Raw genomic sequence first — 25,652 nt, forward strand, 5'->3', positions numbered from 1 at the left:
TTAATTATTTCTAGAAGTAAAATGAAACTAGCGATAAACCGTATTGAATTCTTAGGAGCCGAAATTGGACAAAAGAAGATATCTCTACAACCATATATTACTACCAAAATCCAAAATTTTCACGATAAGATGGAAGATACAAAAACTCTTAGATCCTTTTTAGGTCTTTTAAACTATGTCAGCAATATTTAAAAATATAGGAAAAATCAGTGGACCTTTGTACAATAAAACATCACAAAGAGGACAAAAATATTTTAATCAACAAGATTTAAAACAGGTCGGGCAATAAAAATATGGTAAAAATCTGCTGAATTAACATTATCTCTTGAAACAAATGGTGCGAAGCAAGATGGGAGGCACCCTTTACAGAAAATCCAACAAATATGATCCTAAAAATACAGAAGCACTTGCGGTATGCTTGAGGCTAATACAAAGAAAAGGGTCGGTGACTTCTTGACTATGAAATTTTAGCGTAATTTATTGCCTTGATGCTTTCGGACTTTTTATTTAGAAACAAGAAATCACAATCAGAACAGACTGTGAGGCTATTGTAAAATATAGCCAACAAACCAAAGGTCTTCGAAAAGGCCTTAGTACAAAAAGATGATTAAAATTTACAGATACTATTATTAACAAGGGACTAACTATCCAATGGGAACACGGAAGTAAATTCTTTGGCAGACACTATCTCGATTATTACACTAAAACTTTGACATTCATCTTGCAGGCATGGATAAACAAAAGAAAGTCAACACTTTTACAATGAAAACTATGAGATTTGGAAATCAATAACTTCAACAATTCGCTCGATATGAGGAACAATTTCATTTTCCAGCCAGAGAAAAATTAGATCACATACAAACATGTCTTCTTGACAACATATGGAATACTCCCACAATCCCGGGAGGAACCAAGTACAAGATAGCCATAATCAATGTTGTGGCTAATTACTTCCAAACAACAATACTAAAACCAGTTGGAAAGAAGTTCTCTTGTTATATAGTTTACTCAGGTTCTCAAGCAGGAGTATATTATGACTGGAAGAAGTTACAATAGCTATTCAAGGTTGTGCAACTCCCTCATTTCGGGGTTTCTACTCACTAGAAGATGCTTTTAATTCAGCCAGATCAGTCATTGGGCCTAATTTCTTTATTAGTACCCTACTAAAGACAGGAGGCAAAACACCCATGGAAACAGATCAGCCAGAAAAAGCCCAAGAAAGACCTAAAAAGACATATGCGCAAGCTATTACAACTTCTCCAAACAAAGCACAACCTAAGGTTCACAGGCCCAATTATTTAACATTGGGACAATTAAGGACCGCTGCAGCTGCCACATCCAGACAATGAAATTCAGAAGCAGTTTTGTTAGGCCTACCCACCAGTATTCCAGTTGAAATTTCCATATACATAAGGCGCCTTGCAGAAGACTCTACGTTTCAAACTTTTGTTGAACTATGTGAAGCTTTAAAAATATTACACCAAGAACAGGTCCCAAAGGGATTGACAATCATTTATGAAGGAGAAAGCAACCCCAAGCTAAAATGCCACAAACGAACCAAAGCCTGTGAAAATTCAGAAAAATATGGATCTCAATGTAACCTCTTATATGCTTTTTGAAAAGTACATATAAACATGGACACATATGAACCATGAACAATTAAAGGAAGAGTAATTACTCCATTCCTTTTAATGGACTATGGTTTTCTCTACAAGCTATAGGTACATGATCCAGACTCCCTCTAGGACTTTCCAAAGAAACTTAGACAAATCATCTCTATAGCTCTAGAAGAAGAAGAAACATTTGTCATCTATACTTTTGAAAGTTCACCTCTTAAATGGGTTGGCTTAAAGATCAAGCCTGCTAGCCACCTCATTAAAATAGACATTGATGAACTCAATAGTCGCCAACCAGAGTTTGATGACTATACTTCTAATTTTGACATCAATTGGGAAGCTTTCTCACCCTTACCAGACCAATTGAAACATTGGAGAGCTTCGGTTCAAGGCGCTTAGTCGTCATGGGATAAACTAGAAGACTCAAATGAGTATCTTCTAGCAGGAGAGACATACACAGAGAAAATCTACTGGCCCAGAGACATGGGTACTAGATTCCTTCAATTCTCTTTTGCAACACACATTCAACTCTACTTCAACATTACCAAAGGAAGGCTGATACATGGGCCATGAAATGATTGGTGAGTTACGCTTTATCCTCTAGAGCTTCAGAGCATCTTTAGCCAGATTACAACGATATATAGCCAAGAACAATATGCAAATGCTTCTATAACAGGACATGCGGCCCAAAATACTGCCTCCACATCTCCAACCCACCTCCAAGAAGCCCAAGGAACAAATTCTACGCCCTCATTGGATTCTGTCAGCGAGCACAATCTCGCCAACATAATGAAACCATAGGGACCTGTCTTTTTGTCCTTCTCCACTGACCAACCACTCTTTACAGCTCCTCTTAGTCCTTCTCCACTGACTAACCACTCTTTTCAATCCACTACTCTCTAATTTACAGCCCCTCTTTGTCCTTCTCCACTACTTTTAGCAGCCACCACTTTGGATGGAATTGTCCTACTCTCACTTTACAGCTACTCCCTCTTATCTTAAACCATCCTCTCGACCTTTCTCTATGTGCTCATGAAGGGTTCCTTCTTTCCTAAGGAACTAACCCCCTCTTCTCTCCCTCTCCTATAAAAAGCCCTCACCAATCTTGGCTCTTCAGACTGCCAACCTTCCTTCCTGGAAGCAAGTTTCAAGTGTCAAACTGCAACCTCTAGTTTTTCTGTCTGTAAGTATGTGTATTTTTCCTACCAAGTATGTAAGCAATCTCTATCTGTAAAATTTATGCTAATAAATATTGTGAGTCCTGTATAAATTGTATGTTTTTCTGTACGCGTTGGTAATGAGAATCCAGTGGTTTATTTTCTTTGTTTCTATTCTTTTTCCTTCCTCAGTCATTATCTAAATACCCATGGGCGACCAGTAACTGTATGAGAATTCTTGCGTAAAACCTGTGCTGACTATTTATGGTAAAAAGGGCAAGTCCCAAACTTACCAAAGGTCAGGGTTGTAAGTATATTGTTCTCTACAGGTGAGGCTCACTAGAAGGAAGAAAAATTGAATAACATAAAAATCACTGTTTTTCAAATTAGTGTTCACGACAATTACTGTTCACAATTATTGTTAATACCAAATTTGTGGATAAAAGTAATTGTGGATGAATAGTAATTGTGGATGAAGAGTAAGTGTGAACAGTAATTTTAAAAAACAGTGATTTTTATGTTATTCAATTTTTCTTCCTTCCAGAGAGCCTCACTTGTAGAGAACAATATACTTGCAACCCCGACCTTTGGTAAGTTTGGGAGTGACCCTTTTTACCGTAAATAGTCAGCACAGGTTTTACACAAGAATTCTCATACAGTTACTGTCGCCCATGAGTACTTAGATAAGGACTGAGGAAGGAAAAAGAAAAGAAACAGAAAAAATAAACCACCGATTTCTCATTACCAACGCGTACAGAAAAACATACAGCTTATACAGGACTCACAATATTTATTACCATAAATTTTTATAGATAGAGATTGTTTACATACTTGGTAGGAAAAATACACATACGTACAGAAAAACTAAAGGTTGCAGTATAACACGTGAAACTTGCTTCCAGGAAGGGAGGTTGGCAGTCTGAAGAGCCAAGGTTGGTGAGGGCTTTTTATAGGAGAGGGAGAGAAGAGGGGGTTAGTTCCTTAGGAAAGAAGGAACCCTTCATGAGCACATAGAGAAAGGTCGAGAGGATGGTTTAAGATAAGAGGGAGTAGCTGTAAAGTGAGAGTAGGACAATTCCATCCAAAGTGGTGGCTGCTAAAAGTAGTGGAGAAGGACAAAGAGGGGCTGTAAATTAGAGAGTAGTGGATTGAAAAGAGTGGTTAGTCAGTGGAGAAGGACTAAGAGGAGCTGTAAAGAGTGGTTGGTCAGTGGAGAAGGACAAAAAGACAGGTCCCTATGGTTTCATTATGTTGGCGAGATTGTGCTCGCTGACAGAATCCAATGAGGGCGTAGAATTTGTTCCTTGGGCTTCTTGGAGGTGGGTTGGAGATGTGGAGGCAGTATTTTGGGCCGCATGTCCTGTTATAGAAGCATTTGCATATTGTTCTTGGCTATATATTGTTGTAATCTGGCTAAAGATGCTCTGTAAGCTCTAGAGGATAAAGCAGAACTCACCAATCTTTTCGTAGCCCATCGGTCAGCCTTCTTTTGGTAATGCTGAAGTAAAGTTGAATGTTGTGTTGTAAAAGAAAATGGAAGGAATCTAGTACTCGTATCTCTAGGCCAGTAAATTTTCTCTGTGTATGTTTCTCCTACTAGAAGATACTCATTTGGGTCTTCTAATTTATCCCAGGACCACTTAGCTCCTTGGACGGAAGCTCGCCAATGCTTCAATTGGTCTGGTAAGGGTGAGAAGGCTTCCCAGTCAATGTCAAAATCAGAAGTATAGTCATCAAACTCAGGTTGGCGACCATTGAGGTCGTCAATATCTATTTTGACAAGGTGTCGAGCAGGCTCAATCTTTAATCCTATCCATTCTGGAGGTGAACTTTCAAAATTACAGATAACAAATATTTCTTCTTCTTCTAGAGCAATGGCTATGATTTGTCCAAGTTTGTTTGGAAAGTCCTCGAGAGAGTCGGGGTCATGTACCCATAGTTTTTAGAGCAAACCATAGTCCATTAAAAGGAATGGAGTAATGACTCTTCCCTTAATTGTTGGTGGTTCATATGTGTCCATGTTTATATGCACTTTTCGAAAAGCATATAGGAGGCGACATTGACATCCATATTTTTCTGAAGTCTCACAGGCTTTGGTTCTTTTGTGGCATTTCAGTTTGGGGCTGCTTTCTCCTTCATAAATGATTGTCAATCCCTTTGGGACCTGTTCTTGGTGTAATATTTTTAAAGCTTCACATAGTTCAGCAAAAGTTTGAAACGTAGAGTCTTCTGCAAGGCGCCTTATGTATATGAAAATTTCATCTGGAATAGTGGTGGACAAGCCCAACAAAACTGCTTCTGAATTTCATTATCTGGATGTGGCAGCTGCAGCGGTCCTTAATTGTCCCAATGTTAAATAATTGGGCCTGTGAACCTTAGGTTGTGCCTTGATTTTCAAATCTCATAGTTTTCATTGTAAAAGCGTTGACTTTCTTTTGTTTATCCATGCCTGCAAGATGAATGTCAAAGTTTTAGTGTAATAATCGAGATAATGTGTCTGCCAAAGAATTTACTTCCGTGTTCCCATTGGATAGTTAGTCCCTTGTTAATAATAGTATCTGTAAATTTTAACCATCTTTTTGTACTAAGGCCTTTTCGAAGACCTTTGGTTTGTTGGCTATATTTTACAATAGCCTCACAGTCTATTCTGACTGTGATTTCTTGTTTGCTGCAAATAAAAATCTGAAAGCATCAAGGCAATAAATTACAGCTAAAATTTCATAGTCTAAAGAAGTCAGCCGACCCTTTTCTTTGTATTGGCCTGAAGCATACCTGCATAGTGCTTCTGTAATTTTAGGATCATATTTGTTGGATTTTCTGTAAACGTGCCTCCCTATCTTGCTTCGCAGCCATCTGTTTCAAGAGATAATGTTAATTCAGGCAGATTTTTTACCGTATTTTTTATTTGCCTGACCAGTTCTAAATCTTGTTGATTAAAATATTTTTGTCTTTTTTGTGATGTTTTATTGTACAAAGGTCCACTGAAAAAACACTGATTTTTTCTATATCTTTTAAATATTGCCTAACATAATTTAAAAGACCTAAAAAGAATCTAAGAGTTTTTGTATCTTCCATCTTATCAGGAAAATTTTGGATTTTGGTAGTAATATATGGTTGTAGAGATATCTTCCGTTGTCCAATTTCGGCTCTTAAGAATTCAATATGGTTTACTGCTAGTTTCATTTTACTTCTAGAAATAATTAATCCGTGAGTTTCAAATAAGTTAAAAAGAAGATGTAAATGTGCATAATGTTCTTCTTTTGTTTTAGAGAATACTAAGATATCATCTATATATACACATATACAGTTGGATAAATTTGTAAATATATTATCCATTTTCCTTTGGAATATTTGTGGTGCTACTTTTAAACCAAAAGACATTACTAGCCATTCAAAATGCCCTTCAGGACAGGAGAAGGCTGTCCATTCTACCAAGTCTCGATGCATTTTTACTTGCCAAAATCCAGATTTCATATCAAACTTAGAATACCACTTTGAGCCTTGTATTTTATTTAATAGTTGATCTTTGTCTGGGATTTTATAACCATCTTCTTGACAGTTATCATTAAGCCGTTTGTAGTTAAAGAACATTCTGGATTGCCCTCTTTTTTGTTCAGCTCTTTGTTTACTATGAAAGCAGGGCTCCTATGTCTAGAGGTAGAACGTTGGATAGCTCCAATTTTTAATAGTTGTTGAATGTGAGTTTTACATTTGTTAGCTTCCCCGTTTGTATATTGCAATTCTTGTGCTTTTATGGTTAAGTCTGGGTTTATTATTAATAAGTGACAGTATGTCTTATCTCTATCCCAATACCTAATAGGGTTGTCTCCTATAATTTCTAGCTTTTCTAGCCCAGAAACTATATCTTCTAGATTTTCTTGTTTTGAGATAAACTGGAGTAATGTTTTTGGTGCTAAAAAGTCTTTTGGTATTTCTAGAGAATTGAAAAGATCCTCATCTAATAAGTTATCAAAAAGGTTATCTTCTTGAAACTCTTGGAAAGCTAAGTTATAACTGGATTGTTGGTATATTAGGCAGGAGCCTTTACAAGTATTTTGGTTTTTGCAATTACAATTTGTCTGACTATGTGTTTTTGGAGCTACTACTTTAGGTGGAGGTAATACTGATAAGGCAGGAATATTTTGAGGGTTACCTCCATATTTTTGTACTGATGCTGAATAGTCAAAGACAATAGGAGATACAATAGGAGTGAAGAGAAAAAGAGCATAATCTTTGGTCAATAGGAGGGAACGGTCGGGTTGGACTAGAAAATTGAGTCCAAGTATTAAGTGGATATCTGAGTGTAGTAAAGGTATTATTCAGAGTTTGGATAGTGATAGGGGTGGACTAAAAGTGCCACAGTTATTATAAAAGCGGAGGTGTATATTTGTAAAAACTTTGTACTAGTTAGGGTCTGGCTATCAAACTGAGTAGTCACCATTGGATGAGTAGCAGTCTTGATGAATGTAGAGGGTAGGACTGCTAGAAGAGTTTTTTCGTCAATTGTGGAGTTTGTAGCTCCACTATCCATAAAGGCATGAAGAGTAAATTCATGACCATGGATATTGGCCAAACAACGGACGCGGATGTCCATGGTGCGACCGGTATTGCAAACACGGGGTGTTTTAATAAATACCATGTCTAAATTTTGTTAAGGTTCTGTGGCGACTATTTCTTTACCTTTATCTACTTGGTGCATCCTATGTGGATGGGCCTTTGGCCTAATTAATTTGACTTCATCTTCTAGGTTGTTAAGTCTAGTTTCTAATACTGCAATTCTTGTCTCAAGAAGTAGGTTTCTTGGGGTCCTGAACTTATAGATGTTGGCATAGAAATACCGAAATTTTGCTCTAGGCAAAGTGTACAACATTGTTATTTACACAAGGTACACCTTCCTCTTTTGTCTATAGAAGGATAATAACCACAAAGAAAACAAAGTACATTAGTGGTTCCCGATTTTAAAGTCCACTGATGTGGACAGTCGGGGTATGTATCCATAGTAGGTGATAATACCCGTCGTAGCATCATATCAAATGGTTGGCATATATCTTCCCATTGTTCTTCTAAGTCATTTAAATCTTCTTGTAATATATCTATCGGGAAATTATATTTATCAATTTGTCTTGTTGGTTGTAAGAAGGAATTTATTAATGTATAGTCCGAGGAAGATGAGACTTCTTCTATGTCGTCAATGAATACTATTGAGTATATTGAAGATGTGTCTGAAACGTCTGGTTGGATTTCTACTAAATCCATGTTTGTACTATTTATTAATTGGGCTTTCTCTTGTGTAAAGGTTTTTCTTTGTAAGACACGCTGAAGAAAGATGTCCTGATTCGTGGTAGGCGAAACATGTAATGGTGTTTGCATATGTTTTCTTAGGTTTATATTTTCTTACATGTTTGTCTTTGTTTAAGTAAGGTTTCCTTTCATTACTTTTTCGAACAAAATATGTTTTCTTTGGTTTTCCCCTATGTCGTGTTTGTATAATAGGTCTAGGGGGTTGTTTTCCTTTTCTTTTATTTTGTTTATAAGGAATGGCTCCATATTGCTGTGGAGTATAAATTTGGATACAAAAACCATAATGTTGGTTTTTAAGTTGTTTTTGTATTTATATATATGTACATTTTTCTTTCAATACTACTATAATGTGTTGTATTCTTATTCCTATGTTATCGTATTGTGGGGGTACTTTCATGTCTGCCCATGCTTTATGGATTTTTGCCTAAATCCCCTGGTAATTTACTAAACAATCTTTCTCCTAATTCAAGGTTACAATAATTTCCTGAGATTGCTGTTAGGGCCAAAAAATCATTACAAAATGGTTTGATCCAGTTCCAACTTAGAAGTTGTAATTGCTCTAAGTCTCTCATTGCTTCTCTTTGTCTTAAGGTCTAGGCCTGTATTAGCATCTTTAGCTGTTAACAGGCGGTGTATAGTATAACAAAAATTTAGGATATTATTTCCTTGAGCTGCTATTTTAGCAATATCTTCTGGAAATTTTTGTTTATATGCTTCCCATGCTGCTCTTGCTACATCTCCTACGTAATTTTCTCCTATCCGCATCATAGCTTCGCCTGATTCAATGTCAAGTTCTTGTTTGGCTTGATAGTCCCTTTGGACTGAGACAATCCATTGTTCAAGATATGTGTCATACATTTGGGGATCATCACATTTTGCTATATTTAATAGTATAGAGTTTTTTCCAAAGTAAGTAATTTATGGTGGCCTTCTTTTTCCTATTGTTCTAAGTAATGGATTATTGTTGGTCTATGGAGCAATCCTAGTTCTAGGGGGATGCCCTTGGCCATAGTCCCTTGTTCCCATGGAACTTTCAGGATAATGTGTGGCTAATGGAGGTATATTTAAGGGTATTGGTCCAGATGGCCTGGATGTCCCTGTTGATTCTGTTGGATTCATAAGATTTATTTGTGGGAGTTGTTTTCTAGCAATTATATTCTGATCATCATCAAAATATAGCTTCCAATCTCATTCTAATCTATGCAATATTTTTTCGTTGTGTTCAAATTCTAACAGTTCTTCTGTATTTTTATAGGATGTTAATCCGGTTGGGGTATACATAGTATTCGTTTAAGTCATCATAAAAACCTTAACATCAAAAGGGATATCCTTTTTGGAACCAAAGGATTTCTCTTCTGAAAGCCTAGCAGGACTAGATTGGGGTCTAAATCTAGATCTCAATACACAACAAAGAACGCTAAGACCAAAAGAATCTATTATGTACAAAAATAGATATGGAAAAATAATAGTCAAATTTAATGACTATTAATTCTCTACTTCTCAAGAGGAAAAAGGAGGAGGATAAAACTTTAATTTAATAACATTGAAAGTCTACCCGTATATATAGTAAGATCATCAATTTCTTCCTAGTATCAGAGTAATAATTCCTCGTTCGTTTTTTTTTTCTAGGCAAATTTTTTGTTCCTTTTGTTTTCTGGCAGCATGGCGCCTTCCTCGACTTTTTCGGAAGTGACTTTCAAATCAGAGTCCACTACTGTGGTTTCCACCATTCCCGATTTTTCTCTACACCTTGTTACCAATCACAAACTGAATGGCCAAAACTTTCTATAATGGTCCCCGTCTGTGTTCATGTTCATGTGCGGCAGAGGCAAGGATGGGCATCTCACCGGTGAAACCGTTACTCCAGAGGCCATCCAAAATTTCGCTCATGGAAAACTAATGATCATCTAGTTATGTCATGGTTAATAAACTCTATGACCACTAAAGTTGGAGAGAATTTTTTGCTTCATAAAACAGCCAAGGAGATATGGGACGTTGCCCATGAGACTTATTCCAGCACAGAGAATACCTCGAAACTATTTGAGGTTGAGACACGGCTATACAATCTAAAGCAAGGAAACCTGAATGTGACAGAGTACTTTAACATGCTTGCTCGCTGGTGGTTGCAATTGGATTTGTATGAGACACATCTGTGAAAGTGTGCTAATGATTCAGGGAGAGTTATGGGGATGAAACCTTAATGATTCAGGAAGCTTTTGCAAAGGTTCAAAGGGAGGAAAGCAGGAAGAAATTAATGTTGCCTGAAGCCACGATCACCCCTGCAGTTGAAGGTTCAGCCCTATTTACTCATAGCCCTTCACAGAACAATAGGGTTGGAAAAGATTATCCATGGTGTGATTATTGCAAAAAACCTGGACACGTGAAGGCAACTTGTTGGAAATTGCATGGAAGACCCACTAATTGGAAGTCCTCCAATCGTCAGGACAGAGATTCCCGTGTCAATGCTACTACATCAACAGAAACGAGTGCAGAACATATTCCGTTTACAAGGGAGCAAATTGAAGCACTATAAAAGATGTTTAGTCAGACTCCTAGTTCCAACCAAAAATATGCTTCTCCGGTCAAGCAACATACTAGCTTTTTTGCACAACAAGGTACTCTGTCTCCTGTTTTTGTGTTCGAACTGATCAGCCAAGGATGTGGATTGTTGATTCAGGAGCCTCAGACCATATGACGGGAGATTCTAGCATTCTCACAAACTTTCAACTTTGTTCTAGTCACTTAGGAGTAAAAATTGCAGATGGCACAATTTTTTCAGCTGCAAGAACAGGATCTATACATATTACAGAAGACTTACATCTTTCATATGTTGTTTTTGTTCCAAAGTTGAATTGCAATTTACTTTCTATCAGTCAGATCACTCGGTATCTCAATTGCTTCACTAAGTTTCATTCCAATTCTTGTGTTTTTCAGACTGGATTCAGGGAAGGTGATTGGCAGTGCTAATATGCATGGAGGACTTCATTTGCTCCAACAAAGAACCTCCCAAGAAGACAAGTTTATCAATCAAGTTCTAATTCAGAGTCAAGTCCAAAGTCTGTCTGTTCCCAATTCTAAGTTTGTCACAGTAGAGAGTCAAGCCATGTTGTGGCACTATCGCCTTGGTCATCCAAACTTTGCTTATATTGTTCCCTCATTTGTTCATCAATAAGGATTTCAGTTATTATCAGTGTGATATTTGTCAATTAGCAAAGCATACACGACATGTATACTAAAGTTTACCATACAAACCGTCACATCCATTTTCAGTCATTCACAGTTATATTTGGGGGTCATCACGTGTGAAAAATATCAATGAGGTTGGTGGTTTGTAACATTTATCGATGATCACACAAGAATCACATGGGCATTTCTCACAAAGAAAAATCTGAAACAGCCACAATTTTTCAATCCTTTCATACCATGATTTCAACCAAGTTTAGAAGTCAAATCCAAGTTCTCAAAACTAAGAACACAAAGGACTATTTCAACTCCATTCTCAGTCCTTGTCAAAACATGGAATTGTTCATATAAGTTCTTGTATAGGCACTCCACAACAAAACGGAGTGGCTAAACAGAAAATAGGCACTTGCTTGAAGTCACCCGTGCTAATATGTTCACTAATAATGTTCCTAAACATTTTGGAGGGAGGCTATACTTATAGCCACATATCTCATCAACCAGATGTCAAGTCGTGTTTTAATATTCAAAATACCTCATCATGTTCTCACCACAACACATCCTCAAATTCTTGCTTTCACCTCTGATCTTCCTCTTCGAATCTTTGGGTGCACCGCCTTCGTCCATATTCATCATAGTCATCGTACCAAACTCGATCCAAAATCACTCAAGTGTATCTTTTTAGGGTACTCTTCTCATCAAAAAGGTTATAAATGTTGTTCTCCTATTACCAGGAAAGTCTACAATTCCATGGGTGTTCCTTCTTCAAGAGTCAATCCTACTTTTCCAAATCCGACATTCAAGGTAAGAATAGTTCCAAAGAATATCAAATTTGGGATCTACTTCAAGATACTGAATCGGTTTTTGATCCATTCGATTAGCCTTTAAGTTCCAGTACTACACCTGATTCCAGTACCACTCCTGTCCTTGCACCTCTTCAAACCATCCCTGACAGAAGCCCAAAATCCAACACTGAGCTTCGTGTCTACAGAAGGAGAACAACCAAGCAAATTGGAGAACTTATGCAAACTCAGTACTCTCAAACACAAGAACCAAATCCCACTGTATCTTACACGATGGTATGGATTCCTCTCTTCATTATACTCTTGCTATAATTGATGATTCAGATTTACCCATTGTTCATAGGAAAGGAATATGTGGATTGACTGAACATCCAATTCATAGATATGTTGCATATGAAAAGTTGTCTCCATCTTACAAGGCATTTGTCACAAACTTGCACAGTTTTAAAGTGCCCCTATCTATTCAAGAGGTTCTCATAAGACCAGAATGGAAGAAAGCGGTAGAAGAAGAGGTTCGAGCATTAGAAAAAACAACACCTAGGTCTTGACAACATTACCACTGGGGAAAAAATCAGGTTGGATGTAAGTGGATTTTTACCGTCAAGTACAAAGCTGATGGGAGTATAGACAAGTTCAAGGCAAGACTTGTGGCTAAGGGATCACTCAATCCTACAGAATTGACTATCAAGAGACCTTCGCAATAGTGGCCAAACTAAACACAGTTCGAGTGTTATTGTCCTTGGCAATAAATCAAGATTAGCCATTATATCAACTTGATGTCAAGAACGCATTCTCGAATGGAGATCTCGAAGAGGAAGTCTACATGATCATACCTACTAGAAAATAGGTGAAACCGAAACTTGGTGTGCAAATTAAGTCATTGTACGACTTAAAGCAGTCTCCTCGCGTATGGTTTGAGAGATTTGTTAAGACTTTGACAGCCAATGGGTATTCACAGTATCAAGCAGATCACACATTGTTTGTTAAAGGTTAATAGGGGGGGAAATGGCAATTCTTATAGTCTATGTGGATGATATCATCCTTACTGGAGATGATTCAGAGGAAATTCTTGTGCTGAAAAAATTGTTGGCAACCGAATTCGAAATCAAAGACCTCGGGACACTGAGAAACTTTCTCAGAATAGAGGTGGCTCAATCAAAGGAGGGTATTATTATATCACAAAGGAAGAATATACTGGACTTGTTGAATGAAACCGGTTTTCTTGACTACAAACCTACTGATACACCTATGGATTCTACAAAGAAACTAAATCGAAGTGAAGAAGGCAGGCCAGTTGACAAGGGTAGGTATCAAAGGCTGATTGGAAAGCTCATTTACCTATTACACACTCGACCCGACATTGCTTATTCAGCGAGTGTAGTCCGCCAACATATGAATAATCCAACTAAGGATCATTTGATGCAGTGACCAGAATTTTGAGATACTTGAAGATGACTCCTGGTCATGGATTACTCTTCAGAAAGAGTAGAAGCCATGTAGTTAAGATTTACACAGATGCAAGTTGGGCAAGAGAACAGACGGATAGAAGGTCAACTACTGGTTACTACTCCTATGTTTGGGGGAATCTTGTCACGTGGAGAAGCAAGAAACAAGCTGTGGTTTCTTGCAGTAGTGCAGAATCGGAATATCGAGCTCTCGGTATATGCGAAGGAATGTGGTTACAAAGATTGCTAAGGGAACTTAATATTAAAGTTCAAGCCCTGGCGGAGATGTTTACTAGCAACCAAGTAGCCATCAGTATAGCTAAAAACCCAGTGCATCATGATAGGACGAAACATATCAAGATTGATCGTCATTTTATCTCAAAAATGGTCAACATTGGAATCATTCAACTTAGCTACATTCCTACAAGACAGCAGATTGCTGATGTCCCACCAAGGCACTTCCAAGAATCAGTTTCAATGAGTTGAATTCCAAGCTTGGTTTGTATAACATATACAACTCAGTTTGAAGGGGAGTGTAGAAATAGGAGATTTAATTTCTGTATTTAGAAAATATTAAGATTTATTTATTTTTGGTAGTACTGAATTTAGGAAATTACAATCAACTAATTGATTGTCTTCCTAATTTGTAGATATTTAGTTTCCCAATTTAGTAGATGTATATATTTACTCTCTCTCTATATATATATATAGGATGTAAATTTTTTCCTTGGAGGATGAGAAAAAAAGGAAGATCATCAATTTCTTCGGTTGCTCACTCAAGGGGAGAGATTAATCTCACACAGACATGTATTTGACATGCTTAAGGAAGTCAGTATACAAGAAGCTAAGCCACTTGATGCTTAGATGGATTCTAATATCACATTGATACCAAGACAAGGGAAAGTTATTATTTAACACATTGAACTATCAAAGGCTAGTTGGAGAGTTAAAGTATCTCATTGTTACATCAAACATGACAATGAATTTTCTACGAGTGTGGTTAGTTAACTTTTACAATTTCATGGCATGATCCCTCGGACTAGGATGTAGATTTGAGAATCCTATGATATATGAAAAGTGTTCAGTTGAAAGCTCTTATATATCAAGGTTATGGCCATTCCAAAATGTAGACTATATGATCATGATTGGACAGACTCCCATGGATAGGTGATCTACATGAATAATCCGAGAAAAGCCAAGAGGAAAAGTAGTGTCCAAGTCAATTGCAAATGCAGAAGAATATAGGATAATGCAAGGTTTAATATTTCGATCCATTCTGGAGTTTCAGTCCAAGACAGGAATGATACGGTTTGGCTACCGTATCGTGCCCATACAATTTCGTTTTTTTTTTAATTTTAAATATAAGCATATATTAATTTATTAATATTTGATTATTAAATAGGGTCACTATTGATATTATATTTTAAGGTGTTGAGTTCATATTCCAATATTTTCTTATAATATAATGTTGATTAAATTTTTACCAAAAATTATTTTAAAAAATAAATAATTCTTAAAATTCAAAATTAAATTTAAAATTATAAAATCATTTGAAAAACTTAAAGATAATTTTAAAATTATTTGAAGGTCTTAAATTATTTTTTGAATGCATTTGTAAATTTTTAATTTTTTAAGCTTTATTTGAAATGTTTAAGAATTATATTTTGAAGAAAAAAATAGAATATTTTAAATTTACATTAGAATTTCAATATATATTAAAAAATTAATTATTTTATAAAAAATTAATTTTTAAAATTATTTAAATCATTATTAATAAAAATTATAACTATTATATATATCAATTTATTTATAATAAAAAATACATATTTAAAAAATAAAAAATTTAACTCAAAAAAATCACAGTTGTCGCACCCACTCGAAGGTCGACACAAGGTCATGACACCATCCATGATCTCGCGAGGTCGCAACCGCCTTGTGGTCGCGGTGTTGGTGCTAGTTCTGCGTCAAAATGGTAAATATCTCCCATTTCGAACAGCACAGCTTGGTATTTCAAACCTTAGGTAGTTAGGTTAATGGCTCTTGCTCCATGCAAGCTTAATCTGCTTCGAGCAATTGATAGCTAAGTTGAGACATACTCCAACCGAGCCAATAAAATTATTTGATGATAGTCAAATTATCACGCATATTGCTATAAATATTCAAACATAGTATCCGTGAGAGACTAAACAAATATAGATGATTGTCATTTTGTCAAGAAAAAGGGTTGATTCAGGGAGACATCACTTATTAATAAGCTTCAAAGGTCAATTGGGAGATCCATTAACTAAGTCAATCCCAACTTGGTCCTAAAGTTGGTATAACAAGCTTAGCCTTTTCAATATGTTTAAACCATTTTCAAGAAAATATCAAGGCATGTTTCCTATAAAGGAACCTTGGGCAGAGATAGATTTCCCAACAACATTTTCCCCCACAGTATTGATTTTGTTGAGTCAAGAGGAGAAAACTCATTTTTCACATGCAATTAATCTAAAATCCCACCTTACGAAATTCAAAATTATTTCATAAAATTATTTTTTATTTTTAATTGTTAAAAATTTAAGCTTCTCTCCTTTCCCTCTAACCCCCTATTTACTTGGTGGTGCCTAAACAAAGGATGGATTACATATCCCTTCTTCTGTTTACCTATTATAAAATAATAGATGGACAAATTTACATATCCTTTTCTCTTGTTTACCTATTGTAAAATAATGGGCGGACGGATTAACAAATCTATTCGTGGATCATTTTTTGAGTATTTTTTGTCCACCCAAATCGAATAGAACAATATTTCCTTCCATTCGTCTTGAATCTCTCCCACATGTTGGAGGCAGCTAGTGGCCTCAAGAGAGATAGCTCTCGGCCAAGAGAGGCCTTGCTCATGGCCTCAAGACAGATAGCTCTTGGCCAAGGGAGGCCTTGCTCACGGCCTCAAGTCCGATCGTGAAGCTGTGAGAGGTTGTGCTCACAATCGCGAAGCCGCGAGGCCTTGCTTGCATCCATGAGACCAAGGACGTCGTGGGTGGCCAAGGAGTCACAAGCAGCTACATGCCTCCCTCGCAGCTCCAAAGGCCGCGAGGCCTCGCTCACAGCTGTGGAGCCACTAGTGGGCTCACAGGCAACCGCAAGGCTACGAGCCTCCCTCGCGGCCATGAGGTTCCTTGAATTCGTTTTTTTTTCCCCTTTTTTCTTCCCCTCTCCTTTCCTTCGTCTTTCCCTTCTTTTCCTTTCCTTTTCCCTAAAGATCTTTTTCAAACTTGAATTCCTTTCCTTCTTCAATCCACCCCTCGAAGTAAATAGAGCATAAGGGAAGGATTAGACAAACTATATTTTTCAATTCTTTTCTTATATTTTTTTTTACCTCTCTTCACATTTCACAATTATTTTCTTATAAATTTCACCTCTCTTTTCCTTTCCCTATCTGTTGCATTTCTTTGCTAGGAACATAGCCTTACTCAGCAAAATGTAGGAACCTAGTAGTAAAAATGCATGTAAATTTAAAATCACATTCAAGGTACTTCATATGGTAGAGGGGACTACCTAAGGAATAATGCCAATAATTTCCCCATCTTAACAATAATAAATTTGTAAAAAAAAAAAACATAATAATCTACTTAGACACATTGTTTGAATTAACTGCTCTATTGGTCCTTATTTCATTTGATTGTAATTTAACTCCTTAATTAGCCTCAAACTAATCAAGTCTGTTCTAAAGGACAATGAGTTGTGAGGTTTGTCTGAAGAGGGCAATTCATATTGGCAGATTCAGGGCCAGGTGGCGTTAAACTTTAGCATGGTGCATCCACAAGTGGCAGTATACCAATCCGACCATGACAGGTTCACTGTCAGACCAATATTTATAATTTGATACATCTCCCATACAGGGCATCAACACTCAAAAATGGGCATCCCTACAAGTTTTTTAATTGTTCATTGTGCATTATTCCATTTGAGTGTAACCACTCAGGCTCAAACTATTTTAATTTTTAACTATTGCAGGTTATTGCACGTGGAATTTGGATATTTTGTCTCTAAAATCATTCAAGTATTTTGGTCCAATTAGTGGATGAAAAATTTGAAAAAATATCAAAAAAGGCAAGCTTATACACAATGCAAGAACAATTGATAATCATCACTAAGCAGAGTAGCAGACTTTATGTTGAAGACTTGAAGTGGAATAAAGCATACTGTTAATCCAATAAATAGATGGTTTTGCATCTTCTTCCTTAGCAACATAAACATTTAGTTCCTCCACTTTGCTTTCAGCATTGTCAAAAATAACAGCCACCTGGTCACCATTGATCTCATACACTTCTCCACGTTTTCCAGTGGATAGAGACCTGCAAAATAAAGTGGTTAAAGATGAAATCTTGGGGACCTAAACTAAAATCCTAATGTACAAAAAAAAAAAATGAAATGTCAAAAGACAAATATCAAAAAACCTAAAATCAAATTGCAGGATACAAAATTGTTGAATATAGAATAAACCAAAGAATCAATCCTAATAGGCATTTACTACTTGAATGTCAAGATGCTGCTTTTAAATAAAGAAAACCATTTATCCAATTTTGCTGGATGAATAACATAGCCTCACTTAAAAATAAAAACACTACAAAAAATTATATCACCTCAAATTTTTAGTAAACAGCAATAAATTCATACTCAATTCATTTGCTAATAGTTGCTACTCCATCTGCATTGGCAATTAAGCATTGATAATCACATATAACAGCAACAATTAAGCATTGATTAGCAATTAATAGTTGCTACTCATATTAGCATATATGCCAAATTCTGAAGATAAAAATTAAATCACAAATGTACATTAATATAGCTTGTCTAATAATCACCCAATGAATAAACAAACAGCATGAATCACAATGTACAAACCAAAAAGAAAAAGGACCAAGTAATTGCACATGTTCAGAAACAAAAATGAGGAATCTCAGATCAAGCAAGATCTTCTAAAGATGAAAATTTTAGAAAAAGGAGTTCAACAATAGCCTGTCATAATATAAATCTATAGGTTTACAATTTGCATGAGGATACAAAATAAGCTGCAAGGGAATGGAGGAATGACAGAGAAGTTTCTGGTGTTGTTTAGTTACTTTGGACAATAGAAAGATCAAAGGAATGTGTGTATAAAAAAATGGTGTTTGCAGTACCTTGCTTACCATATCACTTGTATCCAAAAATAGAAATAACAAAAGATGCCAAATAAAAAAGACAAATGACCTATACTGTGTAGTAAAGACAGTGTACTGCATATACAAGATCTATTGCCTGAAAAGGCGGTCCAACCAACAGTCATCTCTCAAAGTAGTGAATCTTGATTGCATTGCTAGGTCCATTACAAAATTTTAGACCTTTGAAAATAAGTTTACTAGAATACCTTGATATCCTACCTAATCAATCATTTTCAACTTTAAAACCTTCCTCCCACACCATGTCAATTCTCCATTGCACCACAAGATCTTTGATTGTTGCAACCCTTGCTAGTTGTGGCAAACTATGCAACATTAGCATAAGTACCACTGTGGTGAGCTCCCTCACAAGAGCTTTGTTAGTTGTGGCTAGATATGTAGGGCCATGTGAGTAGTGCAACATAGAATGAGCTCTGCCATATCATTCTGAATTATGCAGCATCAGTGAAAACTGTAACACAGTAACTCTATGCTATATGGTGAGATCAAGGACAAGTTCTAGATGTGGAAACATTCTTTACAGTAACAAAGATGGCCCATTAAGTTGTTCCATTTGTTTTCACCCACTTTTCAGAAGAAAACTTCCAATGGAAAACTAGTCCAAATTTCCTTTCCTTTCTTTCGACATTTTTCCATCTAGAAAGAAAATAAGATACTTTTCTACTTTGATTTTATCTCCCCCAATTTCTAGAGAAGTAAATACCATGTCAATTCCATTTAATCCACTCACACCCTCAACTCCTTAATTGATTCAATAATTTGACAATAGAATCTATCAATCACTTTTAACATGTCAAAAGCAACAACACATCACACTACAAGTCACAATGATTAAAATAGTTGGTGCAAGTCATTGAGATGGACATCAGATTGGTATTTCAAACACTGTGGGATAGCAGGGCTTTGAAAAGTTGCCTAGGTAAGGCACTTACCTAATACATTGTTAAAGGCAAGTGAGGGACTTCCAGTTGAAGTATTTGTGCCTTAGCTCACAAAGAAGATCAGACAACAATTAATACCTTGCAACTTAAAATCAGAATCTTTTATAGGTAGAAACATTTAACTGTTACAAAAATAATAATAATAATAATAGTGATAGAAATCAACAAAAAAAATGTAAAACATAACAAACAAACAATCCATTAATGGTTCCACTGTATTGAACATCATGTCATTAAATACTGTTAAGAATCATGCTTGTAAGATTCTTAACAATATATTATTTGTCAGAGCATAAGGCAGTTCCCAACCTTGTCTTCATACTTACTTAGGTACCACATTGGTAAGTTTTAAAAACAGAAGAAAAAAATTTGAGACTTTAAGGCCAAAAGCTACTATCCATTGTTTTAGGGGATCCCAGATCAATATGGATTTCATCCCAAACAAGGACAAGAATCCTATGTCTATAAGTATGTCTTTTAGGGAATCTCCAGCCAATGTAGAGTCCATTCCAAAGTAGCCTATATATATAAGAACCTCATAAGCATCAAAAAGTGGTGCAGTTACCACAAAATCCAGTGAAATATTGCCAATTGATTCAGGACATACTATATGTAGTGTTAAACAAAACTATCAGTCGTTCAAGAACTATCTGATATGAGATCGTATCATGTATAGTGAACAGTAGGTTCCTAATTCATGTTGGTTGTCTATGAGATATTGCTAATGCAATGTTTAAAATAAGGAAGAAAAAGAAATATACCGTGTTTGGGTTGAGCACTTACAAGTTAAAAATATCAGTTTCCAACTACGCCACTCAAATTTAGGTAGGTGTGTACAACAAGGATATGAATCTTTGGACAATTGATTTTCTCAAAGTGAGAATGAAGGCGTGGTTCTGCTGAAAAGAGTCCAAATTTAGGACACAGGTAGACACATTCTTCAATGCTGGAGGCCCAAAACTCTTCTAATTTATTATTAGCCCATCTACTTCACCAAAAGAGAGCTTGATTCCAAACTCCCTCACTTTTTTGAACTGTGATCCAAATCGGCCTGCAATGTTCCAGCCCTCCCAACCACTGTGAACAACTATCCAGATCCTAACACATTCTAGCCAACCATGCCTTTGGCATGCCTTTGGCTATCCAAATCCTCCTACATGACTCAGCAACATCTACAACCAGGTGCACTACTCGCTTATCCCTTCTTCCACTGCGATACCACGGAGGTAACTCGAAGTATCAACAACAAAGGTAACTAGCAAGGCTTCTCATTCACTTGTTCCTCTTTTCTTCCTTCTCCGCTTTTTCTACTTCCCCATTTCTTCCCCTCCAATCCTCAGATTGTTTCTTTGCTCATTAACAAGTTTGGTTTGTCAAACTAGTATTTTTCTACCTTTCCTTGTGTCATGATGACACGGGTATGAGAGAGGGAATTGTCAAATTCAAGCATCAAAGGCTTCCAAAAAACTAATTAATCACTATTATGATCATCATCAAGTTGTGTCTATTCCAAGTATTTAGGATCAGCAACATGGATCCAATCTCTCCCTTCATCTCTATGCAAGGTAATATCACTCATAGTAGTAATATCGAGCTCTACATAATTTGCTTTGAGATACTATTTTTTATTTATTATTTTTCTAGTAACCATACATGTTCATCTTAACATTCTCATCTTTGATATATTAATTTTTGTACGAGTTATTTCCTAACAGCTCAATACTCTAAACCATGAAGCATAGAGAGATATAGAACTTACTTATAGCTCAATACTCTAAACCATGAAGAATAGAGAAATATAAAAGTGACTTACAGATTCTTCCTTGATAGTTCTTAGCCTATGGGGCATATAATGATCATATATGACTTCAAAAGTGATACTGCATTTTAATGGTCCGCTCTTCATTTCAAATCCTATTTTTAAATGATGAATTTATGATAAATTATGGAAACTATTTGGCAGCATAAGAATAACGAATGACTGAGAAGAATTGATGGTTTAATTGAGGACAAGGATAATAGATAAAAGGAAGATATTTAGCATTCTACCATGAACAATACATGGAAAACTACAATGAGGCAGCAGTCGTGGCATAGTTGTATAAATATGACTATTACAGGGTTCACCTAGACGAAGTCCAGTAGTTAACCTAAGCTATATGGGAAAGACTTACCCACTGACGTGCCACTAAGAAAAGTAAAGACATTTGTTGAGCCATCAGAAGTTGGTACATCCCCCAGAAACACCCTGTGACCAAATATATTGCTAGGATTAGAATCTTAGAAAGATGTAGCTCGTTGAGGTGGGATGAATATTTAAAAGGTTGGAAGAAAACAATATGATTTAGGAAATAAAAGAGGTTAAATGATCTGAGTTTACACCTGGAAAATACGAATTTGAGTATATTTATTTGTAAGGACCTATCCAATATAACTAGTTCTTCCTATATCTCCAATGAAAAACATATTCTAGCATTAAGCAATACTCTCTAGTGAGAGGTAGTTGACCTTCTGAAAGCATTTGAAATTTTCAAACTCAATTTGCAGGAACAAACAAGACAGTCAACAAAAGACATTTATGAAGAAATGATTTCATTTCAAACATGTAGACAATTAAATACCATCCTCTCTAAAAATAGTAGCACTTTCCCTTCTTTATTTTTAACACATAGGAATGCTATTTACATTCTATAAGGCAATTTCCTGAGACCCTTTAGTATTGATGCAGTAGCAAAGGAGGGGATTTTAAATACCCGTTCCTGGAAATAAATGAAGTTCATCTCCACGGTTTTTGCATGAAGATGTTAAAGATGCATGTAACATTTTCTACATTCAATTACTAATAGGGACAAAGACAAGTGTGATAATTATCATATCAAAAGGGAGAAGAAAATGAATTAGCACCTCAAACTACATATATTATTAATACTCTTGGCATTACCATTGCCATCATCTTTGTCCACGTTTTAAAAAATGAATGCAGTAGCCAGACTGGCATTCTTTCACAAGATCACAATGATCAAAAAAAGAATCAAAAATTTTACATCCAGATGTCAACTATAAAAACTCTACCAGATCGGTACAAAAACAATTATCTAAACAATGTAAAAATGTTAATAAAGAAAAATTGTGTAAACAGCAATTACAAGTAAACTGAGGAAAGAGGTGCCAATGAACATAGGGACCAAATATAAATGGAGAAAAATTAAAAAGGGCTATTAAAATCATTCATAAAACTAGTACTTTTGCCCTATTTATGGATGCATATATGAACTTTCGATATGCATTGCAGAATTTAACATTAAGTGCTACTGGTATTTGGTTCAAAGTTCAAACCATGTCAAACTTAGAGTTGTATTCCCATGTTACAAACCACAAGAACAAAATGAAAAATAAAATCAACAAACTTAAAAAAAAACAGAAACCACCAAATTATTTGCTGTGTCTTCTTTCAATCAGATTCATAATCTCAACCAGCAAATTCCTACATCAAACAGATTTAGTTTCTTCGGCCAACTTAAAACAATATGCCAGTTGATATCTTCTAAAATAATGTGTGTTTTAATCAAACTCAATACAGGAGTAGCAGTGCAGGCTCCAGTAGAAACATTTTTTTGTCATTAATATCCTCTCCATCTAAGTTACCTAGATGTTTTCCAGATATCTGATGATCAGTTAATATAAAATTGGTTTCCTTAGATAAAGATAAAGTTAATTAAAGTTTGAAGATTATCAAAACCTTGAAGAAAGCATATTACAAAATGTCAAGCTCAGTGCACAAAGTTCCCAACAATGCGGGGTTATACGCAACTTACCCTGCATTGCAAAAGATTATTTCCGTAACTCGAATCTGTGACCACCAGTCACACAACAACAACTTTACTGCTGCACCAAAGCTCCCCATATTACAAAAGGTTTAAAATTTCGAGTTGTGCCGAAATTTCAATTTATGACTGGAATGATATGATTTCAGTTCTATATTGTGTCGTGTCGATATGGTTTCGATACTTTTTTAAATATAAATATATTAATTAAAAAATATTTTTACTAATTTAATTGTTATGGATGCTTACTATTAAGCTATACTTTAGAGGTTATGTTGAGTTCAAGTTTTAATATTATAAATGTTTGATGCTAAAAGTCAATTCAGAGTTAGCTAAAGTTCACCAAATAAACATGGTAGGATCAAGTAGGTTTAAACTGGATTAAATTTGGATTTATTTTGATTAGTTAAAAATTAAACTAAATTTACATATACGATAATTTAATTCATAGTAGTATATTTTATAAGGTTAGAAATTATATTATATTTAATTTTTTATTTTTTCTAACAATCTGTTCTCTTAAAGAGGTTTATTTTTTCCTTTTTACCTCATGAACAGATGGAGGGAAAAAAATTAGGCATCCTTTAAGATGGATTTTTTCTTCTTTGTTTATCCCATGGACAGATGAAAGAGGGAAGAAATTAACCACATTAAAGCGGTAAAGAGATTTTTCCTCTGCTAACCCTCATGGACAGATGAAGGGAAAAAAATTAACCATAAAGAAGGAAAAAAGAACAAATCAAGAGGAAAAAAATGAGAAAGGAATTTAAATTAAATGTCTTAAATAAAAAATAAAAATAATTTTAAAACGAAGGAAGTCACGACCTCATGGCATCCTCTGTAATGCTCCAAGGTCGTAGCTTCCTCCACGTCCTCACGAGGTTGTGCTGGTGTGTGTCGGTAGGCGGAATGGAAAATTCTTCCCATGCCGACTAGCATGGCACAGTAGTTTATACCGATGTCGAGTTAACTGACGTCCATAATCCAATGAAAACCAAAAACAACCAAGTCATTTCAGACAATCCATCTAAGACTAGAAAAGTTGCATTTTACACATATTTCAATAATAGAAAAAAGGCTAAGAAATTTAATAAGCACCCGCAATTGACTTGAACCGAAGCACCAACATACTTCACACGATCTCCTGAAATAAAAAATAGCAAAATATACTAGTCATGCACAAAAATCTATTACTCCCATCAAAGCCCCATTAAATAAATTGGCTAAGCTTACCAATATTCTTGAAGGAATAATAAAAGCTAGCAATAAATCCTAGTTTAGTAAATAGTCCAGATACAATGTACTAAATTCTAGCGAAAATGTTTCCAGAAATCAAGATCTCAAGTTACCTGACTTAGGTAGATATAAAGGAATATAACAAATAGCAGCCTGAACAAAACAATTATAAAACAGATATCTATTTAGTCATACTTGACAAAAGTCAATAGGATAATAGTTTGTTATTTCTTTAATCTGACATTTGATTTCCGAATTGAATTAAGAAGACAAATAAAGGAGCCCCGGCGACAGATATGAGATTGCTCCTTGTAAACTAGAAGACCAAGATTGATGTAAATTAGGAATTGTTTTTCCTTTTAAATTTTAAATTGTAGTCAATTTTGGTAAAAGCTTGATATATTTTAATTTGACAGGAATATCATTTATTTTCTAATTTGTTGAGTCTGATTAAGTGGGTATTTCTTATCCAATTTTTTTATTCAAATTTCCAATTTTGATTAGGTTAGAGCCTTTAAAAAGACCCAACCCCCTCTGTAAGTAAGTTTTAATTAAAAAGATTTCTTCTTTAATATACTCCATGTGAGATTTTCGCTTTATGAGATGATTATGCCCTTCGTTTTATCAATTTCGTCCAAGTCCACAACACTTCTAGAGCATTTGAGAAGATACACACTCATTTTGTATGTGTTTATTCTATTTGCATCTCACTTTTTATCTAACCATTTTCTCCTCATATTTATAAGGTTTGGATATGCAAGTTTCTTATTCCTAAAGGGGAGCCTTGCGCAATGGTAAAGTTGTTGTCGTGTGACCGAGAGGTCACGGGTTCGAGTCTTGGAAAGAGTCACTTGCAAAGTAGGATAAGACTGCATATAATAGACCCTTGATCCCGCATTGGCAGGAGTTTCATATACCGAGCTACCCTTTATATGCAAGTTTCTTTTT

At 35.5% G+C, this 25,652-nt stretch overlaps 1 protein-coding gene across 8 annotated transcripts in view; it reads right to left on the bottom strand.

The window, feature by feature from the left end:
- LOC121986044 (transitional endoplasmic reticulum ATPase TER94-like) overlaps positions 1 to 25,652 on the bottom strand; it is a 58,406-nt gene that overhangs the window by 28,035 nt on the left and 4,719 nt on the right. For all 8 annotated transcript variants that reach the window (XR_006113329.1, XM_042539816.1, XM_042539814.1 and 5 more), the window contains 2 exons: positions 24,567 to 24,612; positions 17,688 to 17,839 (listed from right to left, as the gene is read on the bottom strand). Coding sequence is in view for 7 of the 8 variants with exons in the window: in XM_042539816.1 (XP_042395750.1) it covers positions 17,688 to 17,839; positions 24,567 to 24,612 (198 nt within the window). In the remaining variant the exon portion in view is untranslated. The remainder of the gene's footprint in view (positions 1 to 17,687; positions 17,840 to 24,566; positions 24,613 to 25,652) is intronic.

Source organism: Zingiber officinale, chromosome 5B (genome assembly GCF_018446385.1).
Source record: "Zingiber officinale cultivar Zhangliang chromosome 5B, Zo_v1.1, whole genome shotgun sequence".
Lineage (NCBI taxonomy): Eukaryota > Viridiplantae > Streptophyta > Magnoliopsida > Zingiberales > Zingiberaceae > Zingiber > Zingiber officinale.